The following is a 22475-nucleotide window of genomic DNA, read 5'->3' on the forward strand; positions in this document are numbered from 1 at the left end:
TAGTCCATGAGATTAATAGAATTAGAGTCATATGCCTTTGAAAGACACAGCTCTGTCTTCACCTCATAGACATTTGAAAAGAGCAAGGTTAAGAAAGATCCTCTCCCTTGGTTACAAAATTAGAATGATTTAATAGTTCCTGATCTACCTCAAAACTCTACAGTTATAATTAAATTTAAGATTATTAGAGTAAGAGGAGTCACACTCCATCAAAAATTTAAGTTTTACTATATTGAAATACAGAACTAATAAAGACTAAAGGCAATTTCCCCAGGGAAAAAAAACATTTTAACAGGTGATAAATAAAAGCATTAATATGCTTAATATATGAAAAATCACAAATAAATGAGGGTGAAGTGCTATTTATTTTCTAATTACATGATATGAATGGCAATTCATGAATGACGAAGCACAGTGACTTGGACTTCCAGAGTGTGCAAAACAGTTGAGAAATGTAGAAGTAAACCAATACTGGAATAAAATTATTATTCATTTCTATACATATTTTAAGATTGTGAGTGTGGTGGTATGGTAGTAGTAGTGTGGTGGTGGTAGGGATGGGAGTGTTGTTGGTGTGGCAGTGATGGCAGTGGTGATGATGGTGGTAGGGTGGTGTTGTTAGGTGATGGTGGTAGGGGTAGGTGTGTTGGTGGTATGGTAATGGTGTGGTGGTGATAGGGTGATGGTGGTAGGGGTAGGTGTGTTGGTGGTGGTGGTGTGGTGATGGTGTGGTGTTGTTAGGATGATGATGGTGGTGTGGTGGTGGTGGTGGGGTGCTTGGGTCTAGTGCATGTATGTGTATAGAGTCCAGAGGGGACATCAGGCATTCTGTTCTATCACTTTACATATTTCCTTAACCCATTATCTCTCACAGAACTCTCAGGTAGGCTGGCATCCAGCAAGCCCTATGATCTTTCAATCTGACTCTCAGAGCTGGGCTTACAGGCTTATCTAGTACTTGGTTGCTGGGAGCTTGAGATCAGGTCCTCATGCTGAGACAGCAGATGCTTCTATCCACTCCCAAGCCCTGGTATAACATTTTTAACAGAACTGATAGACCCTAACAAACCCATATACACTGCTTGTTTCTAATAATGAATTTTTAAAATTGTCACTCCCACTTTAAAATTGTCATTCTCCTTGGGGAGAAATGTAAACCTTTATTTAAAACCTTCTCGGCAAAACTAGACACATATACATAGAGCCTAAAACGATACACTGCTCCCACCCGTACAAGGTGGCCCAACATCCTCTATCAGTATTCTACCGACAGTGTTAATGAAGTGCTTCCTTTTCTTTGAGATTATCTTTTCCTATGTTTCATTTTAGTTGCAATTACAGGTCTTTGTTTATCAAATTGCTTTCTTCACCCTGAAACACTCAATAACTTCCTAACTTAAGTAACACATTTCTACCTTAATAATATTCATGATGTGGGCCCCAATTTATTTTTCCTAATCTCCTTTTCTAATGAGACCAGACTATGCTGTTTCTCAAATACACATTTCTTGTGCTGGAATGCATTTTCTATCTGTTCTTTAAATCTACCAAAATTATTTCTTAATTTAATTTGTTTAATTTGGATTTTCCTCTTTAAGACAAGGTGAATAAACTAATTTTGAGTGGTCATTGTGAAAATTTAATAAAGAACTAATTCTCCCAAAAGGCAGGTGAAATAAATACTGCTTATGTAAATAAACAACCAAACAAAGACTATCCTTTTAAAAGATTCTGTAGACTTGCTTATTATCCTCCTGATGAGGTCCTGTCTAATAATGAACTACTATATTCCCTTGTATTTACAAGGAAATGAGAAAGGAAGAAGAATGGAAGAAAGGAAAGAAGAAAGGGAGGAAGGAGGGAGGAAGGGAGAGAGGGAGGGAGGGAAGAAAGGAATAAAAAAGGAGAAGAAGGAATTTAATGAGTGCTTGATACTCACTGTACTCTGTGATCCAGTTTCCAAGTCTCCATACTCAGCTGAAGTCCAAATAGGCCAATGGACTTTTACAGATCACTGGCATCTAGTATTTTAACCACTCAAGTGCACAGGCTCCTAACTGTATAACCTAGTTTCCTAGTGGTGAACTTAGATATTAATATTGTCTTTGGAAATCAGGATTTCTTCTCTGCCTTATTCTATACTGGTCTCAGAGAAATACTCCTATTGAACTCTGAATACTATAGACTGGCATACCTGCCTCAGTGAATCATTCCCATCTCAAGTAGCACACTATTTTTTCAAAGTATGTTTTTCTGTATGGACTGTTACACATAGGAATGCTTGATGTCAAAGTGCTTGTTCTGTGAACTCAACTTGAGGCACATGGTCAGCCTACAATAAGTATTTGTTGAACTGCTATTATTACTGCTCCCATAGACTTTCTTTTCAAATTATTGTTTTATTCATGTTATTAACTTTCACAATTGTTTTAATAACTTGCCATCTATAAACATATATAGTTTAACTATATCTGTATATCTGTTTCTATCTCATTTCTTGGAGCATAGCAGGTCATGGATACATACATAGGCAGATATATCAACTGATAGATTATAGATATATGGTTGATAGATGATAGATAGATAGATAGATAGATAGATAGATAGATATGTAAAATTCTATCAACTGTCGGAAATACCACTCCTTAACACTTGTCAGTGACTCCCAGTTAGTCATATGTTGAATTTGCCTCATCAAAGAGACCCTATCTATATAAATAAAGTTGGACTTGTCAGTCAGGCATATTGAGTGGGCCTTAAGAAGCCGTGATTCATACAATCTCATTTCCATGGTGATTGCCTTAAATGCCGTATCTTCAGTCAGCAGTTAGTCTCCATGAAAATAAATTGAGCTTTGCAGTCCCTTTGGGGTTTAAAAGGCACTTCTGAAGTTTGTGCTAGGAAGCACAAATGTGCAAGCACACTGGCACTGCTTTCCTTTGGCTCTTCTGGCTTTTTCAAGGTGGGATTTAGGTATGGCTCCATTTCCCCAGAAAACTGATTATAAATCCTGCATCTACTGGTTGCTAATTTTAGCTTTGAAGATGGACAACAGTTTCAAGAAGGGGAGAAAGAGTGTTTTCACTTTCCTTGACTCAGATTTGGTTTCTCTCACATATGTGGATGTGTAATATAGAAGACCAATTGAAGAGATAAAAATCGTCGTTATCACTCCTTGGCCTGGCTTCTTCCATTTTCATTCACAGCTCATAATTTTATACTAAACTAAAGAAATAAGAGTCTGATAATGGTGTATGACTAACATATTCACAAACATTTATGTGAGAAGACTTTTAAACTCACATAATGGATGTTTGCCTATTTATTGCTTCCATTATTTGGGCATCATCTATGCCCAAGCCACAGGCACAGGTATAGCTTTACTTGAACTCATTTTTCAGGGCTAAGGCAACTAAAATTAAGAGACATTATGTCATTGCATGTAAATTCTTCATCCACCAATCAAACCAAAGCATATATGGAATGAAAAGCTTGTGTTCATTCTGTAATACTATATGATGGCTTGAAAGTATGAGAAATTGTGTCTTACTTTTGTATTACATACTAATTAAGAATGAAGAATCCTGGAATCTCTTACAATTTCCACAAAGTTCACAGACCTGTAGGTCTAGGTAGGAAGACCCTCAGTCAGTAACTCTAGCCTAACCTCAGTGACATTGTTTACACTTGTAACTATAAAAGTTCCAGAAGATCTTCTGCACACACACACACACACACACACACACACACACAAAACTAACAAATAAACAAAACCCCCTAATACCAACTGTCCCCCATCCTTTTCCAAATACCTTGGTTCCCCTATTCCATCTACCTTGTGCATCCACCTGGGCTATGCATTTAGGAGCCAGTGTACCTTAATGGATAAAGTACTAGACATCAGTGATCTGTACAAGTCAGTTGGCTTCTCTGGACCTGGGCTGAGCCCTGGAAACTAGAGGTTACCTGGTAATATAAACAATTAATGATGGGGTTTAAATCTTAGAGCTATATATTAGAGAGTGTTGTGTCCTTTCTTCCTTCTTCCTTCCTCCATCTTCCTCAAGACATAATGGTATAGAGGTGGATGGCTTACCATGGTGACTGTAAAATTTGCCTCAGAAAACCAAGGTCAAAGCTTTCAGCCCATTGGAAGGAATACCCTCTGGTCTCAAGATCAGTATTGTTCAAGAGAAATACAAGAAACACAAATATGAGTCATATGTGTATTTTTAAATGTTTTAACTGTCACAATGTATTCACTATTCATATCTTTATTAAGAGAAAATTTGAAGACCTGTTTTATTTAACCCAATATACATATCAGTTTAATATATAAACAAGATAATTTTCCCATATAATTATTACAAATTCCACATGTATTTTATACTGGCAATGCATCTCAATTTAGAACAGTAACATTTTGAGTATTCATAACTACTTTATCCTTGGCCTGTGCTGTACTGAAAAGCAAAATTCTCAGATACAACTTCAGAAATTTCTGGATATTTCTAAGGCTGTGCACATTCCTCTTTTACATGGCAGTGCGGGATTGAAATTCACTGTTATAACTGAATTGATACAGATTGCTAAGGTTTTTATTCCTTAGGAGTCTCCACCAAGGACAAGTCCCAGCAGAAAGGAAGAGTAGAGAGCTACATTCATGTTATGTTGAAGAATTGACTGGACAACGCTTAGGAAGGAGGAAATACATCATCGGTTCAATCTCTATCATGAAGAACACATACTTATGATGGTTTTTGCAATGTGAGCACACAAGAATCTTACAAGAAAATCTGTCTATGTAATGGACACAGTGTTCCATGTCACAGTTGAGGAAACTAAGGCTAATGTAGGCTAAATGACTCAGGCTCATGCATATAATAACAGGCAGAAAGGACAGTCAAACATAGAACTTTGAGACTTAAGTGGAGGGGTCACTAGATATATCCATGCTGGATCACATGAAATTTCAAAGCAATCATCATATACACAGTCCATAAAACAATATCCTCTTCTGATCTTTGAGATCCTGCTACAAGGCATCTTCTTCAAAAGCTTGGGTTAACTCTTTCCCCGGTAGTACGTGAAGTTTCTCTCAGTTCCTTCTCTACCATAAAACCTTATCCTTTCTTTGGATCATTACTGAATCAAAACCAATTGCGATACCTCACCTTGTACTAAGGTGAAGGGTCGCCTTCACATGGTTTTGTATCATTGGTGCTTTTATAATTATCTCTAGTAAAAAGTGAGTGGTTGTGGACAGCAGTGTGTTTGTTGTACACTGGAAAATCTGGCACTGCCATCTTATTCTATGACTTTGGAAATATGGGTTTGCTTTTACTGAGATACAGTTTTATAGTACATTAAATGGTAATAATAATGGTAATAATGGTAACAATATAATAATAATGTAGTATATTACATGTTAATAATGATCACATGGCAAGATTGTTATAAGAACGATGTATAACTTACTGCATGTGGAGAAGTGGTCACTTTTCTTCAGCATTGGTTCTGTCATCTCTGGCCTCATGGAGTGTGACTGCTCTCCTAACTCATTTCCAGAAATAGTAGGTTCCTACTTCAACAGACCCTCTTCAAAGATACCCAGGGAAACAGGGCCTACGAGCTTCATTCCCCTCAGTCTACTCAATAAAACGGCAGTAAACAAGATGGATATTTTATATGCATTTTTGTTTCCTTTCTGGAGGAAATATTATCCCTTAAGACTGTGCCAAAAATATTCTGCCCAAGATGTTCCTGGGATTTCTTGTGTAACTGGTCACCCTTCCTACTCAACTAAAGCCCTATATTCTGCCTCTAGTCATTTCTGTTTTATAGGCAATGCAAACTGTGGCACACCAGGAAACTTGGCTTTGTTTAGCCCTGAAGGAGGGAATAATGAGAGAAGAGGTGAGAATCACCTCATGCTGCAAAAATCAATGGTATTGACTGATGGACTAAAAGCAACTGGGAACAGCTTCCTGGCTATAGTAGACAGTAAGGAAGGGACAGAGATGGGCGGAAGATCTCTATAATGAGAATGAGCAGAATGTCCTGAAAGCAATGTTCATTAGAGATCAACAGTCCTGTATCATTGACGCCCACCTCTGCCCAGCGTCCACTGTTCTAGTCATTTTGCAAGTCTTGTAACTTGCTTATCTGAACCACTACAGTTTCAGGCCTAAAACAGTGAGTACTTCACACTGCGCTCATGAACCCTCAATTTTTCTTCAGTGTATTTTGAATGTTTCTTATCTATTTGCATTAACTGTTGTTTTTTTCAGAACTAGCCAATTATCTTTATAAATATTTTATTATAGAATTTTCCTGAGACAACTAGTGCTTAGATTTCAAATGAAACCAAATCCAGTAATTCATTCCTCATTCCTCATAGACACAGATGTACTTTCTCATTAATGGTTGTCCCTAGGAAAGAAGACAACACTTAACATGTAAGAAATACTCAGTCTTTACATCTTATAAGAAAATCAACTGATGAAAATATTGAATTTCCATGCTAATAAAGAAACAGGCATAAACATCCCCACAATAGAGACTTACAATGTTGCACTAGAAACACAAAGTTATAAGAGGTAGACCATAGAGATGCTTCCTTTAGTTATGAAATTAACAGGTCTCCATAACCTTAAATCACATAGGAGAAAGAAAGTTCTTTTTCTGCATTGAAATATTAGATTGAGCAGTAGTAATTGGAAGATAACATAATAGTTAGCACTTCACAATGTTCTAGAATATTTAAATCAATGTCATACACATTATCTTGAGTATACTTTTTTATTGAAAATGGATTTTTTCATATACTATATTCTAGTTATGGTTCCCTTCCCCCAGAGTCTCCCAGATGTTCCCCACTTCTCCATCCACCAGTATCCACACCCTCTTTAACAACCAATGAAAGCCATGGGAGTATTTTAGTGTGATTTTGGGGGCATTTTCACAGATAAAAAAGATAACATGAATCTTATCTATTTTATAAAATTAATATTTAAATTTTAAAAATAAATTTAAAAGTCTAGACTTTAGTTGTGCTTTACTTTATATTATTCTACTTATAAATCTAGCATGAGTTTAGAGTCATTAAAGCAGTTATAATTTCATTAAATTACTTTAAAATTTTTAACCTGTATTTTATATATTTATTAAATTTTCTTTTAAAAATATTGTATCTGAGTAACAAAACTTCCCAAGTACTTAAATTACTTATATCTTATTATAAAATTTAAAATATGTGTTCTAAATTTTCCTATATATTACAACTATACTAGTAAGTGGAAAGTTTTTTTTAATGTTTTTGTTTTGCTACTATAAGTCAAAATCAATTCCCTAATATCATATGAGTAATCTAATAAATGTTTTATTTGGAAAATTTTCACAAAAAAAACCAAATATATACATTACCAAATGTACACAATTATCAGATACAAAATAATAATAAAAGGGTTAGATGTCTTTATTACTTTGGAATTATTTAAATCTTCTTGCATACCTGGACTTCTCCACACAAAAGAAAACATACAGCGAATATTGCAATTGATATCCAAGTAATCATTGGTGCTTTCTTCTTATTTGCCCAAGGCTGTGTATTGGCAGAGGTCTTTGCTAGAAGATGTGCAACTCCTGATACCAAGGGCCATCTCTCTAGTCTCCTTTAACTGTAAGACTAAACATCATGCTGTAGTTACTACCTGAGATTTTACAAATGAATTGCATCATAGCCCAACTTATTGGGATTTGAGATGTGCTGTAAGGGAACACTCAGCTACACAACCAAGTGCATAATGTACACTGAGGTTAAAACCAACTCTCACTACTTCAGCTGGCAATTCGTTACCTCCTTTAAAGTATTTTAGCATTTTTTTAAATGGACTTTACATTATCTGTGAGGCTTTCCTGCCTATAGCCTGCCTCATGGCATAATAAAAATGTTTTCTGTTGTTTTCTCAACCACACCATCTAGAACATAAGCAGCAGAAAACTGACTTATTATCTAAAGTACCACAGATGAATCTGTGAATGGAGAAATGTCCTACTTGGGTCTCCTACCAAACATCCCATTCTTTCACATCACTCTAAACAAAGCATAGTTTGGATGGATTCTGGCACAGGGCAGAGGCCTGCCAAGATAGAGTCATGGTTGAAGCTATCCATGAGAATGAAGAATTTGAATGGTATTAGGTATCATAGAACATCCATGAGCAAGGAAATGTATGACGAGTTCATATCTGGTGCCACTATGGAGACGATAAATTTGAAGAAGAAACTGGGAAGCCAGTTGGTATGTTCCTCTGGCAGGCAATATAGGGAGAGAACCTTCATGGGAAAAAAAAGGAGAAATAGACAATGCAGAAGGAATCATTCATAATTGAGACAGAGATAGGCTGAACAGCACTTATGGATTTATCCGATTCCACAGGGGCCGCAGAGTAAAAATGATTGCAGTGTTTCCACTCTAAATGCCCAGGAGAATAATGATAATAAGCAGGTTGTCAGGCTGGAGTCTGCTTAAAGGAATCTGAAATACCGCTGTGAAGCATGTTATTTTGCTGTGGTGGGTGTAGCAACTGTGCTGGGAACTAGCTAGTGACATGCTTGCATTAAGCCTACAGTTTCTCCCTGTTTAAAGTACAATGGCAATGATCCTTTGGAAATCCACATTCACCATATATTCTTTTTTCCAAAGTGCATCTCATTTCAAAGCTATTCCAAGGTTACACTTGAAAGCCTTCTATCCTCTGTGAAAGGTAATGGTCTGAGAAAAACAATGCTTTCAGTCCCTGCCTACCTGTGTTTATTTACTTCTCAAAAGGAAAGGAAAAAGGCATCCCTATTACACAGCCTATTCAGACTATGCTTAAGAATAATTATTAGTGACACAAGAATGCTCTTGATACGTTATAACAAAAACAAAATTTACTAATATATTTATTCTGAATACGTGCAAACTTATATGCTCACACACATAAAAAAAGCAATGAAAAGAACCTTGCTCTGAGTAGCAAGGTTATAAGAAGTAGATGGTTTTTTTGTCATTTTCTATACTTTATATAATGCCTCTAATGAGCAAAAATTCTTTCACAGCCTAAAAATAGCTGAGAAATACCAAGTATACAGACCCATTTAAAACTGATCCCTCAGTTTACTTTTTCAATGAGCCTGAAGAAGAACTGTTTCTAAAGATCCATCAGCAAAGCATGCAACACAGGTGCATGAACATCTTTTTTTTTTTTTATTTATTTTTTGTTACCATAAGTTTCAGAGATGGGCTGCAAAAGGCCATCTTCCTCCTTCCCAAGTGTACTGCATTCCCCATTGCCTAAGTTTTCTTTTCTTTCTTTCTGTCTAGGTACACTCATACAAATACATCAGGTAGCCGGGCGGTGGTGGCGCACGCCTTTAATCCCAGCACTCGGGAGGCAGAGCCAGGCGGATCTCTGTGAGTTCGAGGCCAGCCTGGACTACCAAGTGAGTCCCAGGAAAGGTGCAAAGCTACACAGAGAAACCCTGTCTCGAAAAAAACAAAAAACAAAAAACAAAAAACAAAAAAAATACATCAGGTAACTTGTAAAAAAAAAAACAAAACAAAACAAAAAAAAAAAAACGCTCACATGCTATGTTTAAAAAAGGGAAATCTTGGTATACTTGTAATCATATTTGCCTTACTTCCATTCTAAACAAAGATGGTTCCTCCATTTACTTCAAATTCTGCTCTTGTTTTTAAGTGTCAACATCAAAACAAGAAGAAAGATTTAACTCTGGGACACTTTGGGGGTGAGATGTTCTAAAGTTCAAGTGTCTTTGTTTCATTGTTCATCTTTCACTTTTTCTTTTGTTTTGTTTTGTTTTGTTTTTGTTTTGTTTTGTTTTTGTTTTTCAAGACAGGGTTTCCCTGTAGCTTTGTGCCTTTCCTGGAACTCACTCTGTAGACCAGGCTGGCCTCAAACTCACAGAGATCTGCCTGCCTCTGCCTCCTGAGGGCTGGGATTAAAGGCGTGCACCACCACCGCCTGGCCACTTTTTCATTCTTAAGAGATGGGTTTCCCAAGCCAGTGTACAATGCTCATTTATCCTAGCAAGTTTTCTTACTTGTTTATTACACTAATAACAAGTCTAGGCTTTGGCAAATAGGCCTGTTTCAAGGGGCAATGACACATCAATTGGTTATGAAGTCTTTCAAGTATAAGCACCCCTCCCTGCCCCTAGATCCAGGGAGGGTATAGGTTATCTGACCCAGGGGAAATTTCCCAGACTTTGGCTAATGGAAAATGTTGAAAAAATAATAATCAGAGGAAACAGAAATTTGTATAGATAAAAATAGTAAGCCAAAGAAGAGACCAGCATCATCATAACTAAAGAGATAATATACAGCCCATTTGGAGAAGGACAGAGTGGACACTGGATCCAAAGAATTAGTCAAGATTAGGAAAGGTGGCCTTCCATGCACACTGTCCTGTCCCATGGTTCCTGAGCAGAGGAATTGTTTCAGAACCACCAGCTTCAATCTGTGAGGCCCTGGATGCTGTAATCTCAGTATGGCTGAGTCCTTTCACAGATAAAAATGAGCTTACTAACAAAACCCTAAGATTACTGCAAAGATTAAACTATTGATGTACACAGTACCTGCTACATTATGAATGCTCATCAAATATTAGGTGGTGCTTTTGAGTGTACTGAACACACAGACTGATCTGCAAACCTTCAAGGCCTGGAGTCTTAGATGTCAGGACTTAATCATGAATACCTAGATAAACAGAAAAAATATGTCTATCAACAAATGGATCAGGCTACCTGGTCACCTATCCTGTGTTCACTCCATGTTCACATATATCTTGCTTAGTGTTAGCTGATTCGTGTAATTTATCATCTTTTCATTTGCATACTCTTAACTGAGGTTGCATGCTTCTTAAGACAAGGAACATGTCTTTTGAGTTGTGAGCTATGATCCATTCTGCTCTGCCCAAACTAATTAAGAAAGGTAAATGAAGGAGTTTCTTTCAAAAGGGTCAGTATGAATTGCATTTCTGCAGCTATATGTCTGGTTATAATGCTTCTAGTTAATCTTGAGCAACATTATAAAGAAGCAAACCTTTAAAATTAAAAATAGAACAGACACCATCAGTATGCATAACTTTTAGTAAAGGCAAGTACTGCTTTCAAAAACTTAGGTTAAGTTGCAATTTTAAGGTGATGTTGTAGCTCCTTCTATAAATCTCAATGGCTGAGACACTGAGGCAAGGAGACTACCATCAATTTGAGGCCAGCTCAGGCAACACATTGAGTTCCAAGCAAGCCAGCTTCTGCAAGAGTGTGAAATCTCATCTCACAACCAAGAATTATAATTGAATTTTTTTTACCATGTGTTACTGTGCAAAATTTGGGAAATTTATGGGCCTATGCATTTCTTAGGCAACTGATAATCAACTGTTTAAACACATGTTCATGTTGACCTGTTCCTTTGATTCTGTACACATGGGGAACATTTCTCATATTTCTGCAATATTGTTTCTGAGATAAGGTCTTGCTGTGTAACACAGATTGACCTTAAACTTACAATCATCATGCCTCACACCTCAGCCTTCCTGTTACTGAGATTACAGATATGTGACACCATACCTGGCTGTAAGCTTTATCTAGGAGTTGCCTAGTAATAGTTCTAGATTCCAAGGATTTTCCTTACATATTCTGATGCTGAATGGATATTCTCATTACAGAGACATTGATTTCCTAGCAAAGAAAAAGAATTCATTGAGTAAAGAATCTATTCTCCTTGTTGTACATCTGCTCCTATTTGATACCACACTAAAGAGGCACTTTATAGAATATGTCCTGTGATGTGAATGGATAGCATTCATTCATCATTACTCATCTAGCAAATATTCATACATTGCTTATCAGATGAAGTCAGTAGGATATAGACAGAAGAATACATGGTTCTTGCTTGGAAGTTACTCACAGTAGACTTAGGCAGGAACTAGGAAAACATCCCCAGATGCTTGAAAGATGTGAAGCTAAATGGAAATTAAGCCTTGGCTATATGGATGACTCCAGAATTAGCTACTCTACCTTGCTAAAAGTTTGGAGGATTTAAACACATGGAAACTACAAAGTAACTAGGATTTCTAAATAACAATCATGATAACTGAGAACTAGGTCTCCATGTCTAAAGAGAGCACAATTGTCAGGGCTGCAAAATCAAAGATGATAAAATCCACAAACACAATCCTATGCAGATCTGAGCAACACATTCCCAATCTCCTGGATTTACAACTCTCCCCTCAATAATGATAGGGACGTCTAAGTTGTCACTTAACTCTGAGACTTCCGGTCTGAAAGTTTGTGTTCCACCCAGTAGCCTGAGTGATCAAGGTTAAATGTTGTCAAAAGAGTTAACTCTTAATTCTTCCATTGAAAGCCACTGGTTCCGCATTGGACTAACAGAAGCCTGATCTATGAAGTCCTGTGAGATTTGCTCACTTGCACATACCCTTGATATTTCTCTTCCTAGCCATCATGAAGGGATATTACACACACACACACACACACACACACACACACACACACACACACACAACAGATAGATGGTAAATAGATAGATAGCCAAAAGCCTCACTGAATATATGCCTCCAATTTTCTTCCCCATTTCTCCCTCCTTAGTACTTATTATACTGTATAAATTTTACTAAACTGTTTTATTTTCTACTTACTTTACTGTCATATAAATTCCAAGGGAATGGGTTATTGTCTGCTTTATTCTCTCCCCTTTATTTCTAATACCTTGCTTTGTGTATGAACCATAACAAATGTTTAGTAAACAATGTTTGTTAAATAAATGAATTGGGGATGTAGAAGAATACCTTATGCTTGACCCTAGCCATCATTTGTTAGAAAGAATTATGAAGGAAAAAAATCACATGGAGAACACATCCATTTTCACTGCTTGCTTTGCTTCTGACCCTCTTTAGCACAATAGGTGAGGTGTCTGAGATACAGTAATTGTTATCGTTCATGCATCTATGCATTATGAGTCAGTATAGTGAGGTTGCTAGCAGAGTTTATAGTGTAATAGACCTGGATTAAATCTGGCTTCACTGGCAATTAAGGGCTGTAACATTGGGCAAGTCAATTTTTTTCCCTGAATAAATTTTAGTTAAATAATAAAAACATAGATAAGCTTTATCTATAAAACAATAATATTAACATTATAGAGAGCATGTGGGCAGTTTGAGTGTAGTCCAGAAGCTTGACTAATAATAGTTCCTTTTGTTATAATGTCACTTATTCTTTTAAGATACATATTTTTTCTTTTATTTTACAATACTATTCAGTTCTACAAAACAGCCACAGATTCCCTTGTTCTCCCACTTCCTGCCCCCCTCCCCTTCCCCCCAGCCCACTTATTTTTTGTTAGCTATGTTACTTTAAAATTTTTGAGTTACAGGATTTCATTAGAAGTTGTAAATCACACATCAAGTCATTTTATGTTTTGTAGACTCAGCACACTAAGGAGGTTCACAATTAGACAGCTGTAACATAGGAGTCTAGTGAGGCTCTATTGCATGTCAGAATCAAGAAAGCAACAATTATTCAGCTGGAAGCCCGACAGGAACCACCTCTGATTTTGTCATAAGCCGTAGTCTCACGACACCTATGAGCCGTAGGTGTTACACAAACTGTCCACACATTCTGATTCATGATCCTACAAACCCTGCCTACAAAAAGTAATGTGTTTATTCAAAGCATCAATATGTGCAATGCAGCAGAGGATGTAGCAAAGAGTAGGTGTCAACAACATAAAGAGGCCGAGTTTCAAAAACTTTTGCTTTTGAGTCACTTCATAGTTGAATTTCTAAACAAGGTATTAAAAAATAAAGAGAATAATATACAGTCCCTGTCTTCAAAATGCTTAAAATCTATCTGATGGTTGGAAACATCCCTAAACATCAGCAAAATGAACCAAAAGTAGAAAATCATACTATAAGTGACATGAAGCAATCTAAGAAGTGTTGCCATGGGGCTGAAAAGATGCTTTTGAAGTAAGCAGTTTGTTCTATTCTTTCAGTGGGTCAGAGTTTGATGCCCAGCATATATGTGAGGCAGCTCATAAGTACCTGTAATTTTGGTTCCAGAGGATCTGACATTCTCTTCTGGACTCCATGAGAACCTTTACTTGTATGTATGCACACACACCTATATACAAAACTAAAAATAGAATAAGTCTTTAAAAATACATTGCCACATGAATGAAGGATAAATTGTATTTAATATTTAAAGGAGAAAATGGGGTAGCTGGTATGGCTTAGATTCAACTCCTTGGAATATAGATTCCATCTATAACTTCTAAGAGCAAGGACAGAACTTAAACATGTGTAGTCATCTGAGAAGGGACCCCATTGCAGTAAACATTTCTAGAAAAGGCTCAGAGACAAAAATGATGTGAAGCATCACAAAAGACAAAGTTGGTAGGATTGAGCATGATGAATGTCTGAATCCTAGAGTGTTGATGTAGACATTCAATAAGTTGTTTTAGTGTGAATTATTGATTTCTTCAACTTAGTGTCAAGAACTAACTGCATGAATCCTGGAGAGTAAATGGTTGGGTGCAGACAATTTGTGACTGCACAATGCAGTATTTGAACCCAGCATTTTATGATGTCAAAGTGTTCCCTAAAAAAATTATAGGATTAAGATAATAAGTCAGAAAGAAGTAGAGGGAATAAAGAAGTCTAAGACTACATCAATACATTCATTGGGCATGTGTTTGCTGAATACTTTTTAATTGTTTCTATTTGTGCTTATAATAAAAAATTTAATTGCAATCAAGTCTTATAGTTTCAGCTTCTACAGTCTAGATTATATTTTAGTAAGTTTGTATGTTGTTTGACTGTGATAACAATAGTGGCTAGAGAAGGAATATTAAATCATGTTTCTCATTAACCATAGGTTTTAAAAATGGCTTGATTCTCAGAATTTTCTAACAAAAGTTCCTGTTATCTGGTGGACTATACTTTTTCAATAATGACTTAGTTACTGAGTTCTTACTATATTGAAAGATCTTTTTATATCATTTCATATTGTGTGTGTGTGTGTGTGTGTGCACATTGGTGTGCATGAATGTGGATGTGTGCATATTACATAGTGTGTATGAAGGTCCATGGACAGCCTCTGGTGTTGCCAGGTATCCTGTGTGTGTGTGCACATTGGTGTTCATGAATGTGGATGTGTGCATATCACAGAGTATGTATGAAGCTCCATGGACAACCTCTGGTGTTGCTCTTTGCCTTCCACCTGGCTTAAACAAACGGGCCTCTGTGATTCTTCCATGGTACACATTGGGCTAGCTACCCTGCCAGCTTTCAGGGATTCCCTTGCCTCCAACTCCCATCTCCCTGTAAGACAGAAGGACAATATATGTCTAGCTCTTATACAGGTTTTGAGGAATCAAACTCAAGCCCTCACTCTTGAAGCACTTTTACCCATTAGGACATCTCTTCACTCCACACATTCTTTTTTTTCCTAGACAGGGTTTCTCTGTGTAGTTTGGTGCCTGTCCTGGATCTCACTCTGTAGACCAGGCTAGCCTCAAACTCATAGAGATCCACCTTGCTCTGTCTCCGAGTGCTGGGATTAAAGGTATGTGCCACCACCACCTGGTTCACATCATTCTTATAATAGTTATTAGTGTCCCTACTTATGAATAAAAACCTAAACTTTGGGTAGTTTAAAATATATCCTCAAACTATTCCATAAGTGGGGAAGACAGACTCAAATGTAGTTTTTCTTGGACTCTTCAAAAATCATGTCCTATAATGAATTGACTAGCACCATTTTTCTAAAATGTTCGTGTGTTACACTCAAGCAATTTACAAAATGAAGGAGCAGGTTTCGTGAATGTAGGTTGTAAATAGGCATCAGGATATGGTAAACAGCAGAAGTCAAAGCTCTAGAGTCTCACACTAGGCCTGCTCCTGTCACATGAGAATAGAACAACTGGATGTTCTCCCTTTCTACCTTAATTTCCCTAAGTGTGATGCTGGTCTAACTTGATATTCCTGTCTTAGAGTGTGTGAGCCTGTGGGTGTATACAAAAGTCACATTTGTAGTAGTTACACCAACAGGAAAATCCTGATGTGGGGAATGTAAGATCACTTAGAAAATGATCATTAGCATCTTTACTTTCAAAAATAGAGCCATTTCAATAGGCAAAATGATGTGGGCATCTGATACAACAAACTACCCATGTTGTCTCATCAAAGAAGCACTTTTCATACAACACAGGCAATTTCAGATCAAAGAGGCACTGCACATCCACATAATGATCGCATTACTTCCTTTTGTGTGACTACAATCAAATTAAATTGTTCTAATCATTTTCCGTAAAAGAAAAAAAAAGTTAAAAGGAAACCCAAGCTGGCATGATGTGCATCTTTATCACTCCAGCAACTTAAAGCTATCAAGAAAACATAACATAAATAATACTCTTGATTGGAAGTCTTTTTTTTTTCTTCTTTTCCTTCTGTGTAAAGACCACATTCTAGAAAGAGATTGCAACCAAAGTAACATAATTTTCAGAGTTATATTGCTATGGTTGCTCATCACTTCAATTAGCCACTGCTCAGCCTTGAAACACCCCATAATTCATCCACTCCTAACTATTTACAGCTCCTCACAGGTTTCTATGTATGTTAGCTTCATGTTCCTTCTACCCATCATGCCTTGCTCTCAGCAGGATGGCTGGCAAAATTCTATTAGCTGTCAGGATTTAAGTCAGAGGTGACTTCACAATGGAATCTCTCTTGGCCATTCTAGGTACAACTGGCTTGTGGTTCCTTTATTCGTTTTTCCAACTACAGCAATATTACAGTAATGCCCTTCATTAAAGCCCTTTACAAGTCCCATCGTATTTCAAACCACTCATTGGTACATTTGTCTGTGTCTTGTCCTACACTAGAAGTCTTATAACAAGAATTATTGTTGTTGTTGTTGTTGTTATTTTGGTTTTTTGAGACAGGATTTCTCTGTGTAGCTTTGTGCCTTTCCTGGAACTCACTTTGTAGCCCAGGCTGGCCTCAGAGATCCTCACAGAGATCCTCCTGCCTCTGTCTCCCAAGTTCAGGGATTAAAGGCGTGCACCACCACTGCCGGCTAACAAAAATTATTTTCAATTAAGCTTAACATCTAAGACTTAAGCACAGTGCACAAAACATACCTGTCATTTAAAGGATAATTGAATAATGGTGACCCTCAAGTTACACGCTGATGTATGGAAGATTGTGTGTGTTTGTGTGTGTATGTGTGTGTAAAACACATACTAGTAATTCATCTTTAATGTAATTTGATTATTATGTGAAAACATTCAAAATATATTAAAAGATACCATTTCAAAAAATCTTTCTGGCTATAATAATATCTAAATACCAAATTTGTCAAATAATCATTTGAAAGTAAAAGAAGACAATAATATTGTATTTTGCATAGAAAAATAAATTTTGCAAGAGACATTTCTAGTCTTTAAATTGTAACTATATTAAAGTTTTGGGTCAGTGTAACAAACATCACTTTGAATTATGTCAGACATGAGAGACTACACACCATGAGCAAGGCTTTTTCAGAGCTCTTCAGGTAAGTAGTGCTAAGTATAATGGACATAAAATCAACTATATTAAAACATAAAAATAAAACATTATGTAAGAGTTTATTGTGTCTAATCTGATGGAAAAACAGGTGAAGACAATTTTTAAACTCTTTTACAAAGCTTGCTATTTCTGAAGAGAAGCATACAAAATAAAATATAAATTAGACAGTAAAGTACAAAAGCCAATTATAAAAAAATGTGCATGCACATCTAAAGTTGAAGTTAATTGACTCATAAACATATAAGTTTAGGTACGTTGTGGATAGGAAAACATATGGTCTCTCTTTCTGTTGATTTTGTCAGAAAGTGTCAGAACTCAACACAGGTTTCTGAAGGGATTAAGGATTTATTATCCAAAGATCATCCAGGTTCAGAACAAGTCTTCTCTTTGCTTAAAAGTTGAAGTGAGACAAATTTCAATTTAAAACTAAGACTATCAAGACAACTGTGATGAGTTACAAGAGGAAGGGTCTTTCCCAAAGAGGAAATCTGCAGCGTACTTTCCTGCACTTCCCCATTGCAACAACGAGGTATCAAAATAAGTGTCCCTTAATGCAAGTTACGTTTCTTCTGAAGGAAGCACTTGATGCTTTTGAAAAAGAAGAGGAATGAAGACAAGGACTTGCCCACTCCACAACACAAGGGAACTGACCATAATTTGAAATAGAAAAGGCACTAGGACAAGCCACATTGGTGTTTGGGTATATGCCCCAGCTCTTAAATCCTATCATGATGTTTATTAATCCCACCATATTCACTGCGGAAGTGAATTCTTAAAGTAGTAAGAAGTAAATTTTATAGAACTCTGCTTTCTCATACACAGAAAGCTTCCAGGCTGCAGTGGTGAGAGACCCGGCCAGCCATGGAAATCTACCTACTACCTGTTTGAAGTTCAAATGCAAAGCAAGGAGGTTTGAAAAAGTGAGCAACAGGGAGCTCTCCAATAAAACTTGTAAACACACAAAATGAAACTTTAGTACCTAGACACATTAAAACACTCCTCTACTAAAATAAAAATGGAAACACCTCACATTGACTTTTTTCCCCCAAAGTCCTATTTCAGGCTTTAAACTGCCTCTGAATTTTTTTTTCTTTCTCAAAGGCAATCGTTTCTTTTTGAACCTGCTTCAATAAGAAATATAAACTTATGAAAAAAAAATGTAACCTAGGATGTAAATTCACTTAAATTATGCAAGTGGAATTCCACAGCTGCTCTCTCATGCTCCTTGCTGAATGAATGGTGTCAGATAAATCTTTCCAATAATAACGTCCTCGCCCGTGACAAGGGGTAAATCTACCAAACTTGAGCTCAACTTTGGAGCCGTATTAGCTACAGCAAGTGAATGTCAGCGAGGTGACAGTACGGGGCAGCGGCACCCAAGCAGCCTAAGCCAGCAGCCCACCCTGAGCTGAGAATCTGCGTGATTAATATCACCAAATTCCCGATGCTCATAATCCTCGTTTCAACACACAGGATGTTCTGGTACCTTACAGATCACATCCTAATGCCATTCCAGCCGCTACATTCAAAGCCCTGAGCTCCTAGAACAATGAAGCTGCAGGAACTCGGGCAGCTTACAGCACTTTGAAATGGAAAGACTAAATCCTAATTTACAGCGTGCTCCATTGCTAGTTACCTCCGCTGATTTCTTGGTGCTGGCCTACCGAAATAATTCTCATTTTTCCTCCCCCCTCTCCACCCTCCAAGTGAGCCTGAACCTGAATTACAAACAGTTAAACCTGAAGGTCACTTCACAGCAGCGTTCCAACACGCTCCCCCAGGGAGGCTGCAAGGCAACAATAAAACAAAGCCCTCGCAACCACCTGTAATAATCTGCCTGCTCAGCCGGCCATCCGAAAAGTCCTGGTGCCACATAAGGTAGACATTTTTTGCAGCTGGTTTAACATGTACATCGTGCCCAGTTGCCGTCTCGCCTCCTCTTACCTTCACGTTAGTCCGGAGTGCACAATAACATGCAAAGAACATTGCAGTAAATAAGGGGCATATGGGCCGGTGATCAGCTTCTCAGCACAGCGCAAGCCCCACACACACGATCCTGGGCATGTGCTGCTAAGGAGCATCCGTTCCCTCTGTCAGTTTGAAAATGCATTGATCCCTGTTTCCTCTGACTACAAAACGACATGTCTTGAAGGCACTGAGTGAGAGCTCAGAATCTCTTCATTGGCTATATATAGCATTGTGCCCAGTAATTTCAATTAGCTGAGGATTCAGCATCCGAAAGTTAGGACCTCAGTTGCTTTTCCTTCTAGCATTTTAAATCACTGGGTTTAAAAAAAAAAAAAAAAAAAAAAAAAAAAGGAGGGGGGAATGAGCTCACCCAGGAAGGAGGGGGGGAAAGGTGAAGAATTGAAATTTAACCAATGAGTTACTTATATTTCTGAAGAGCCCAAGTGTTGTCCTATTAGATACTTTACCACGGATTACATCGGGCAGACTGTAGATGAAGAGGGAACCCTTTTCCTCTTTGTAGCCTAACAGCTCTGCACTACATCCAAGCTTTTCTGATGCAGTACCCTGTTTGGCAAATACTACAAACCACTGCACACATGCCTCACTCTTCCATTCCCCTGTGTGGAACAGAGAAGGACCAAAGGGTTCACTGTCTCATAGAGTTCCCTAAAACCGAAGCCAGGTCCTCCAGGGGTTCTCTGCTGTTCCAGCGCTATGAAGTACCACCTCTTACTGCCCTGCCGTGGAATATCATCAGGTCTATCTTCCAAGGATATTTAAAATTGCTAGGCTCTCTAATAAAACCATGCACCCAATTTCCCAATGCTATGCTTTGTTGGTAAATGACAACAATACAGGATGGGATAGGAATTTAACAGGCGATAACTCAACCTCAGAGCAGAAGCAGGAGCTGAGGTGAAATGTCCAGCTGATTCTGGGAGGCAAAGAGTGAGAGAGGGAGGTAAAGAAAAAGCTTCTATTTCCATGAATCCATGAGAGGGGAATAATTAATTAAAACCACTTCAGGTCCCACTGTCTGTTACTATCCTTGACAGACAACAGATATTGAAAATTAATTGGATTTTTATCCAGCCAAGAGGACAAAGTCCAATGCAGGTTTCTAAACTCTTTTTCCAGCTTCAGGAAACCCTAATGCTCAGCTAGGATTCTAAAGCTATCTGGTGAAATGCAAGCAGACACGAACAGTTCTCACTGCAGTAAAAATAGTGGGAGGAAAAAGATTGGTGATGTCTTCGCCACAACGGTTCTCACAGCAACAGAGAAGAACTGCATCACTCGCAGGAAAAAGCTGCAGTGACTTTTAGGATTTTTCTTTAACATGTTTTGCATAAGCCGCCTCCCTTTTGGAGCCTGCAGCAGAGCTGAGGCTAGGCAGAGTCACTGGGCATCTCTCCTGAGCAGTGAGGTGAGGATGCTTCAGAGGGTAGAAGGGAATTCAGGGAGAAGAATTAAAGAGCTATGTTTTCTATTTCCCTCTTAATGATGAGCGTTGGGAAAGTGTCGTCACTTCTGACTAAATAGCTATTTTGGGGCTGTCATTGTTTGTGGCTTCTTTAGGAAGAAAAAAAAAAGGCAATCTTAGCTTAAGCTGGAGATTGTTTAGCAATGAAAGAGAAGGGAGCCACTTAATTTGATTCCCAGCTCTGTCTGTCATAGTAGACTAGGTAATTACAAACTGTAAGTACTCGTACCATAACTGTGACTTCCAGGGCAGTAGAAAAACAACATGGATGCCCAGGTCCTATCAGTCAACAACTTTTATTAATGGCTTTAGAAGCAGACGTTGTCATTTCTGTTCATAACGCCTCCCTCTCCAGAGGTCATAGCAGGTTACTTCTCCTGAAGCTCTTCCCAGTAAGTGAATACAAACATAGCAACTGGGTGCCTTGGGAAACGGGGAGGATCTAAAACTGCCTTTCTCCACTAGGGTTCAGAAGATTCTTACGAAATATTTTTTCAATCAATGAATGTGCTGGTAAGTATTTTTTTTCCATTAGAAACTGAAATAAAAGACACTTTGTATATTTTTATTACTATCTTGATGGTCTCCAGACTTTTGGATACCCCAATGCAGGAAGAGCAAAGGGAGAGACAGGAACTGTTACGATCTCAGAGAAGCACACAGGTAGGGAATAGACAAAAGTGAAATCAGGAAGAGCTCGGGTAAGGCTTCAGGTACAGCTTTAAAGTGTGTGCATTCAAAAGAAGACTTACAGCCTTAAGACCTATTTAAAACTCTCAAGTGGGCTTACCTATCTCATAGAATTCAGTGCAGACATGGGCTATATACCTGCAGATCTACTGTTTAGTTTAAGAACATAAGGATAATGACCATTTTCATCTTTTACTTGTAGGAAATAAGGCATTAATTTAAATCCTAGGGTCCAATGGAATAGTGCTCTGCATTAATGGGCTGGTGAGATGCCTCAGCAGGTACACATGCTTGCAGCCAAGTCTGACAACCTGAGTTCAATTCCTAGGACTCTAGGGTAGGAAAAGAGAAACACCTCCTGCAAGTTGTTCTTTACCAACCAACCAACTAACCCCCCCCACACACACACATAGACCATAGCATGCCTCCCCACAACACACAAGCACAGTAAATAAGTATGATTTTAAAAATGAGTCCTCTATTTTTAGTGAAAGACTGCATTGTGGTAGCATATCCACAAGAAGAACAACACTGACAATTGTAAAAGAAAATTCTAACTGGCTACACAATTTTGGAGGGAGTAGAGTAAATCTATGTTCCAAAACAAGTGAGAAATCCCAGAAAAACCTCATCCATATCAAATCTTTTGCCATTTGAAAACCACTCATAAAGTG

The 22475-nt window shown here is 37.7% G+C and overlaps 1 protein-coding gene across 6 annotated transcripts in view; it reads right to left on the minus strand.

Annotated features, from left to right (window-relative positions):
- Dlg2 (discs large MAGUK scaffold protein 2) overlaps nucleotides 1–22475 on the minus strand; it is a 1876145-nt gene that overhangs the window by 1314312 nt on the left and 539358 nt on the right. For 3 of the 6 annotated variants that reach the window (XM_037207071.1, XM_037207151.1, XM_037207044.1), the window contains exon 1: nucleotides 19602–19950. The exons of the other annotated variants lie outside the window; for them this stretch is intronic. In XM_037207071.1, the coding sequence (XP_037062966.1) occupies nucleotides 19602–19643 (42 nt within the window). In that variant the 5' untranslated portion in view covers nucleotides 19644–19950. Of the gene's footprint in view, nucleotides 1–19601; nucleotides 19951–22475 lie in introns of those variants that run through there. 6 annotated transcript variants of the gene reach the window in all.

The sequence above is a fragment of the Peromyscus leucopus genome, chromosome 1 (assembly GCF_004664715.2).
Source record: "Peromyscus leucopus breed LL Stock chromosome 1, UCI_PerLeu_2.1, whole genome shotgun sequence".
Taxonomy (NCBI): Eukaryota; Metazoa; Chordata; class Mammalia; order Rodentia; family Cricetidae; genus Peromyscus; species Peromyscus leucopus.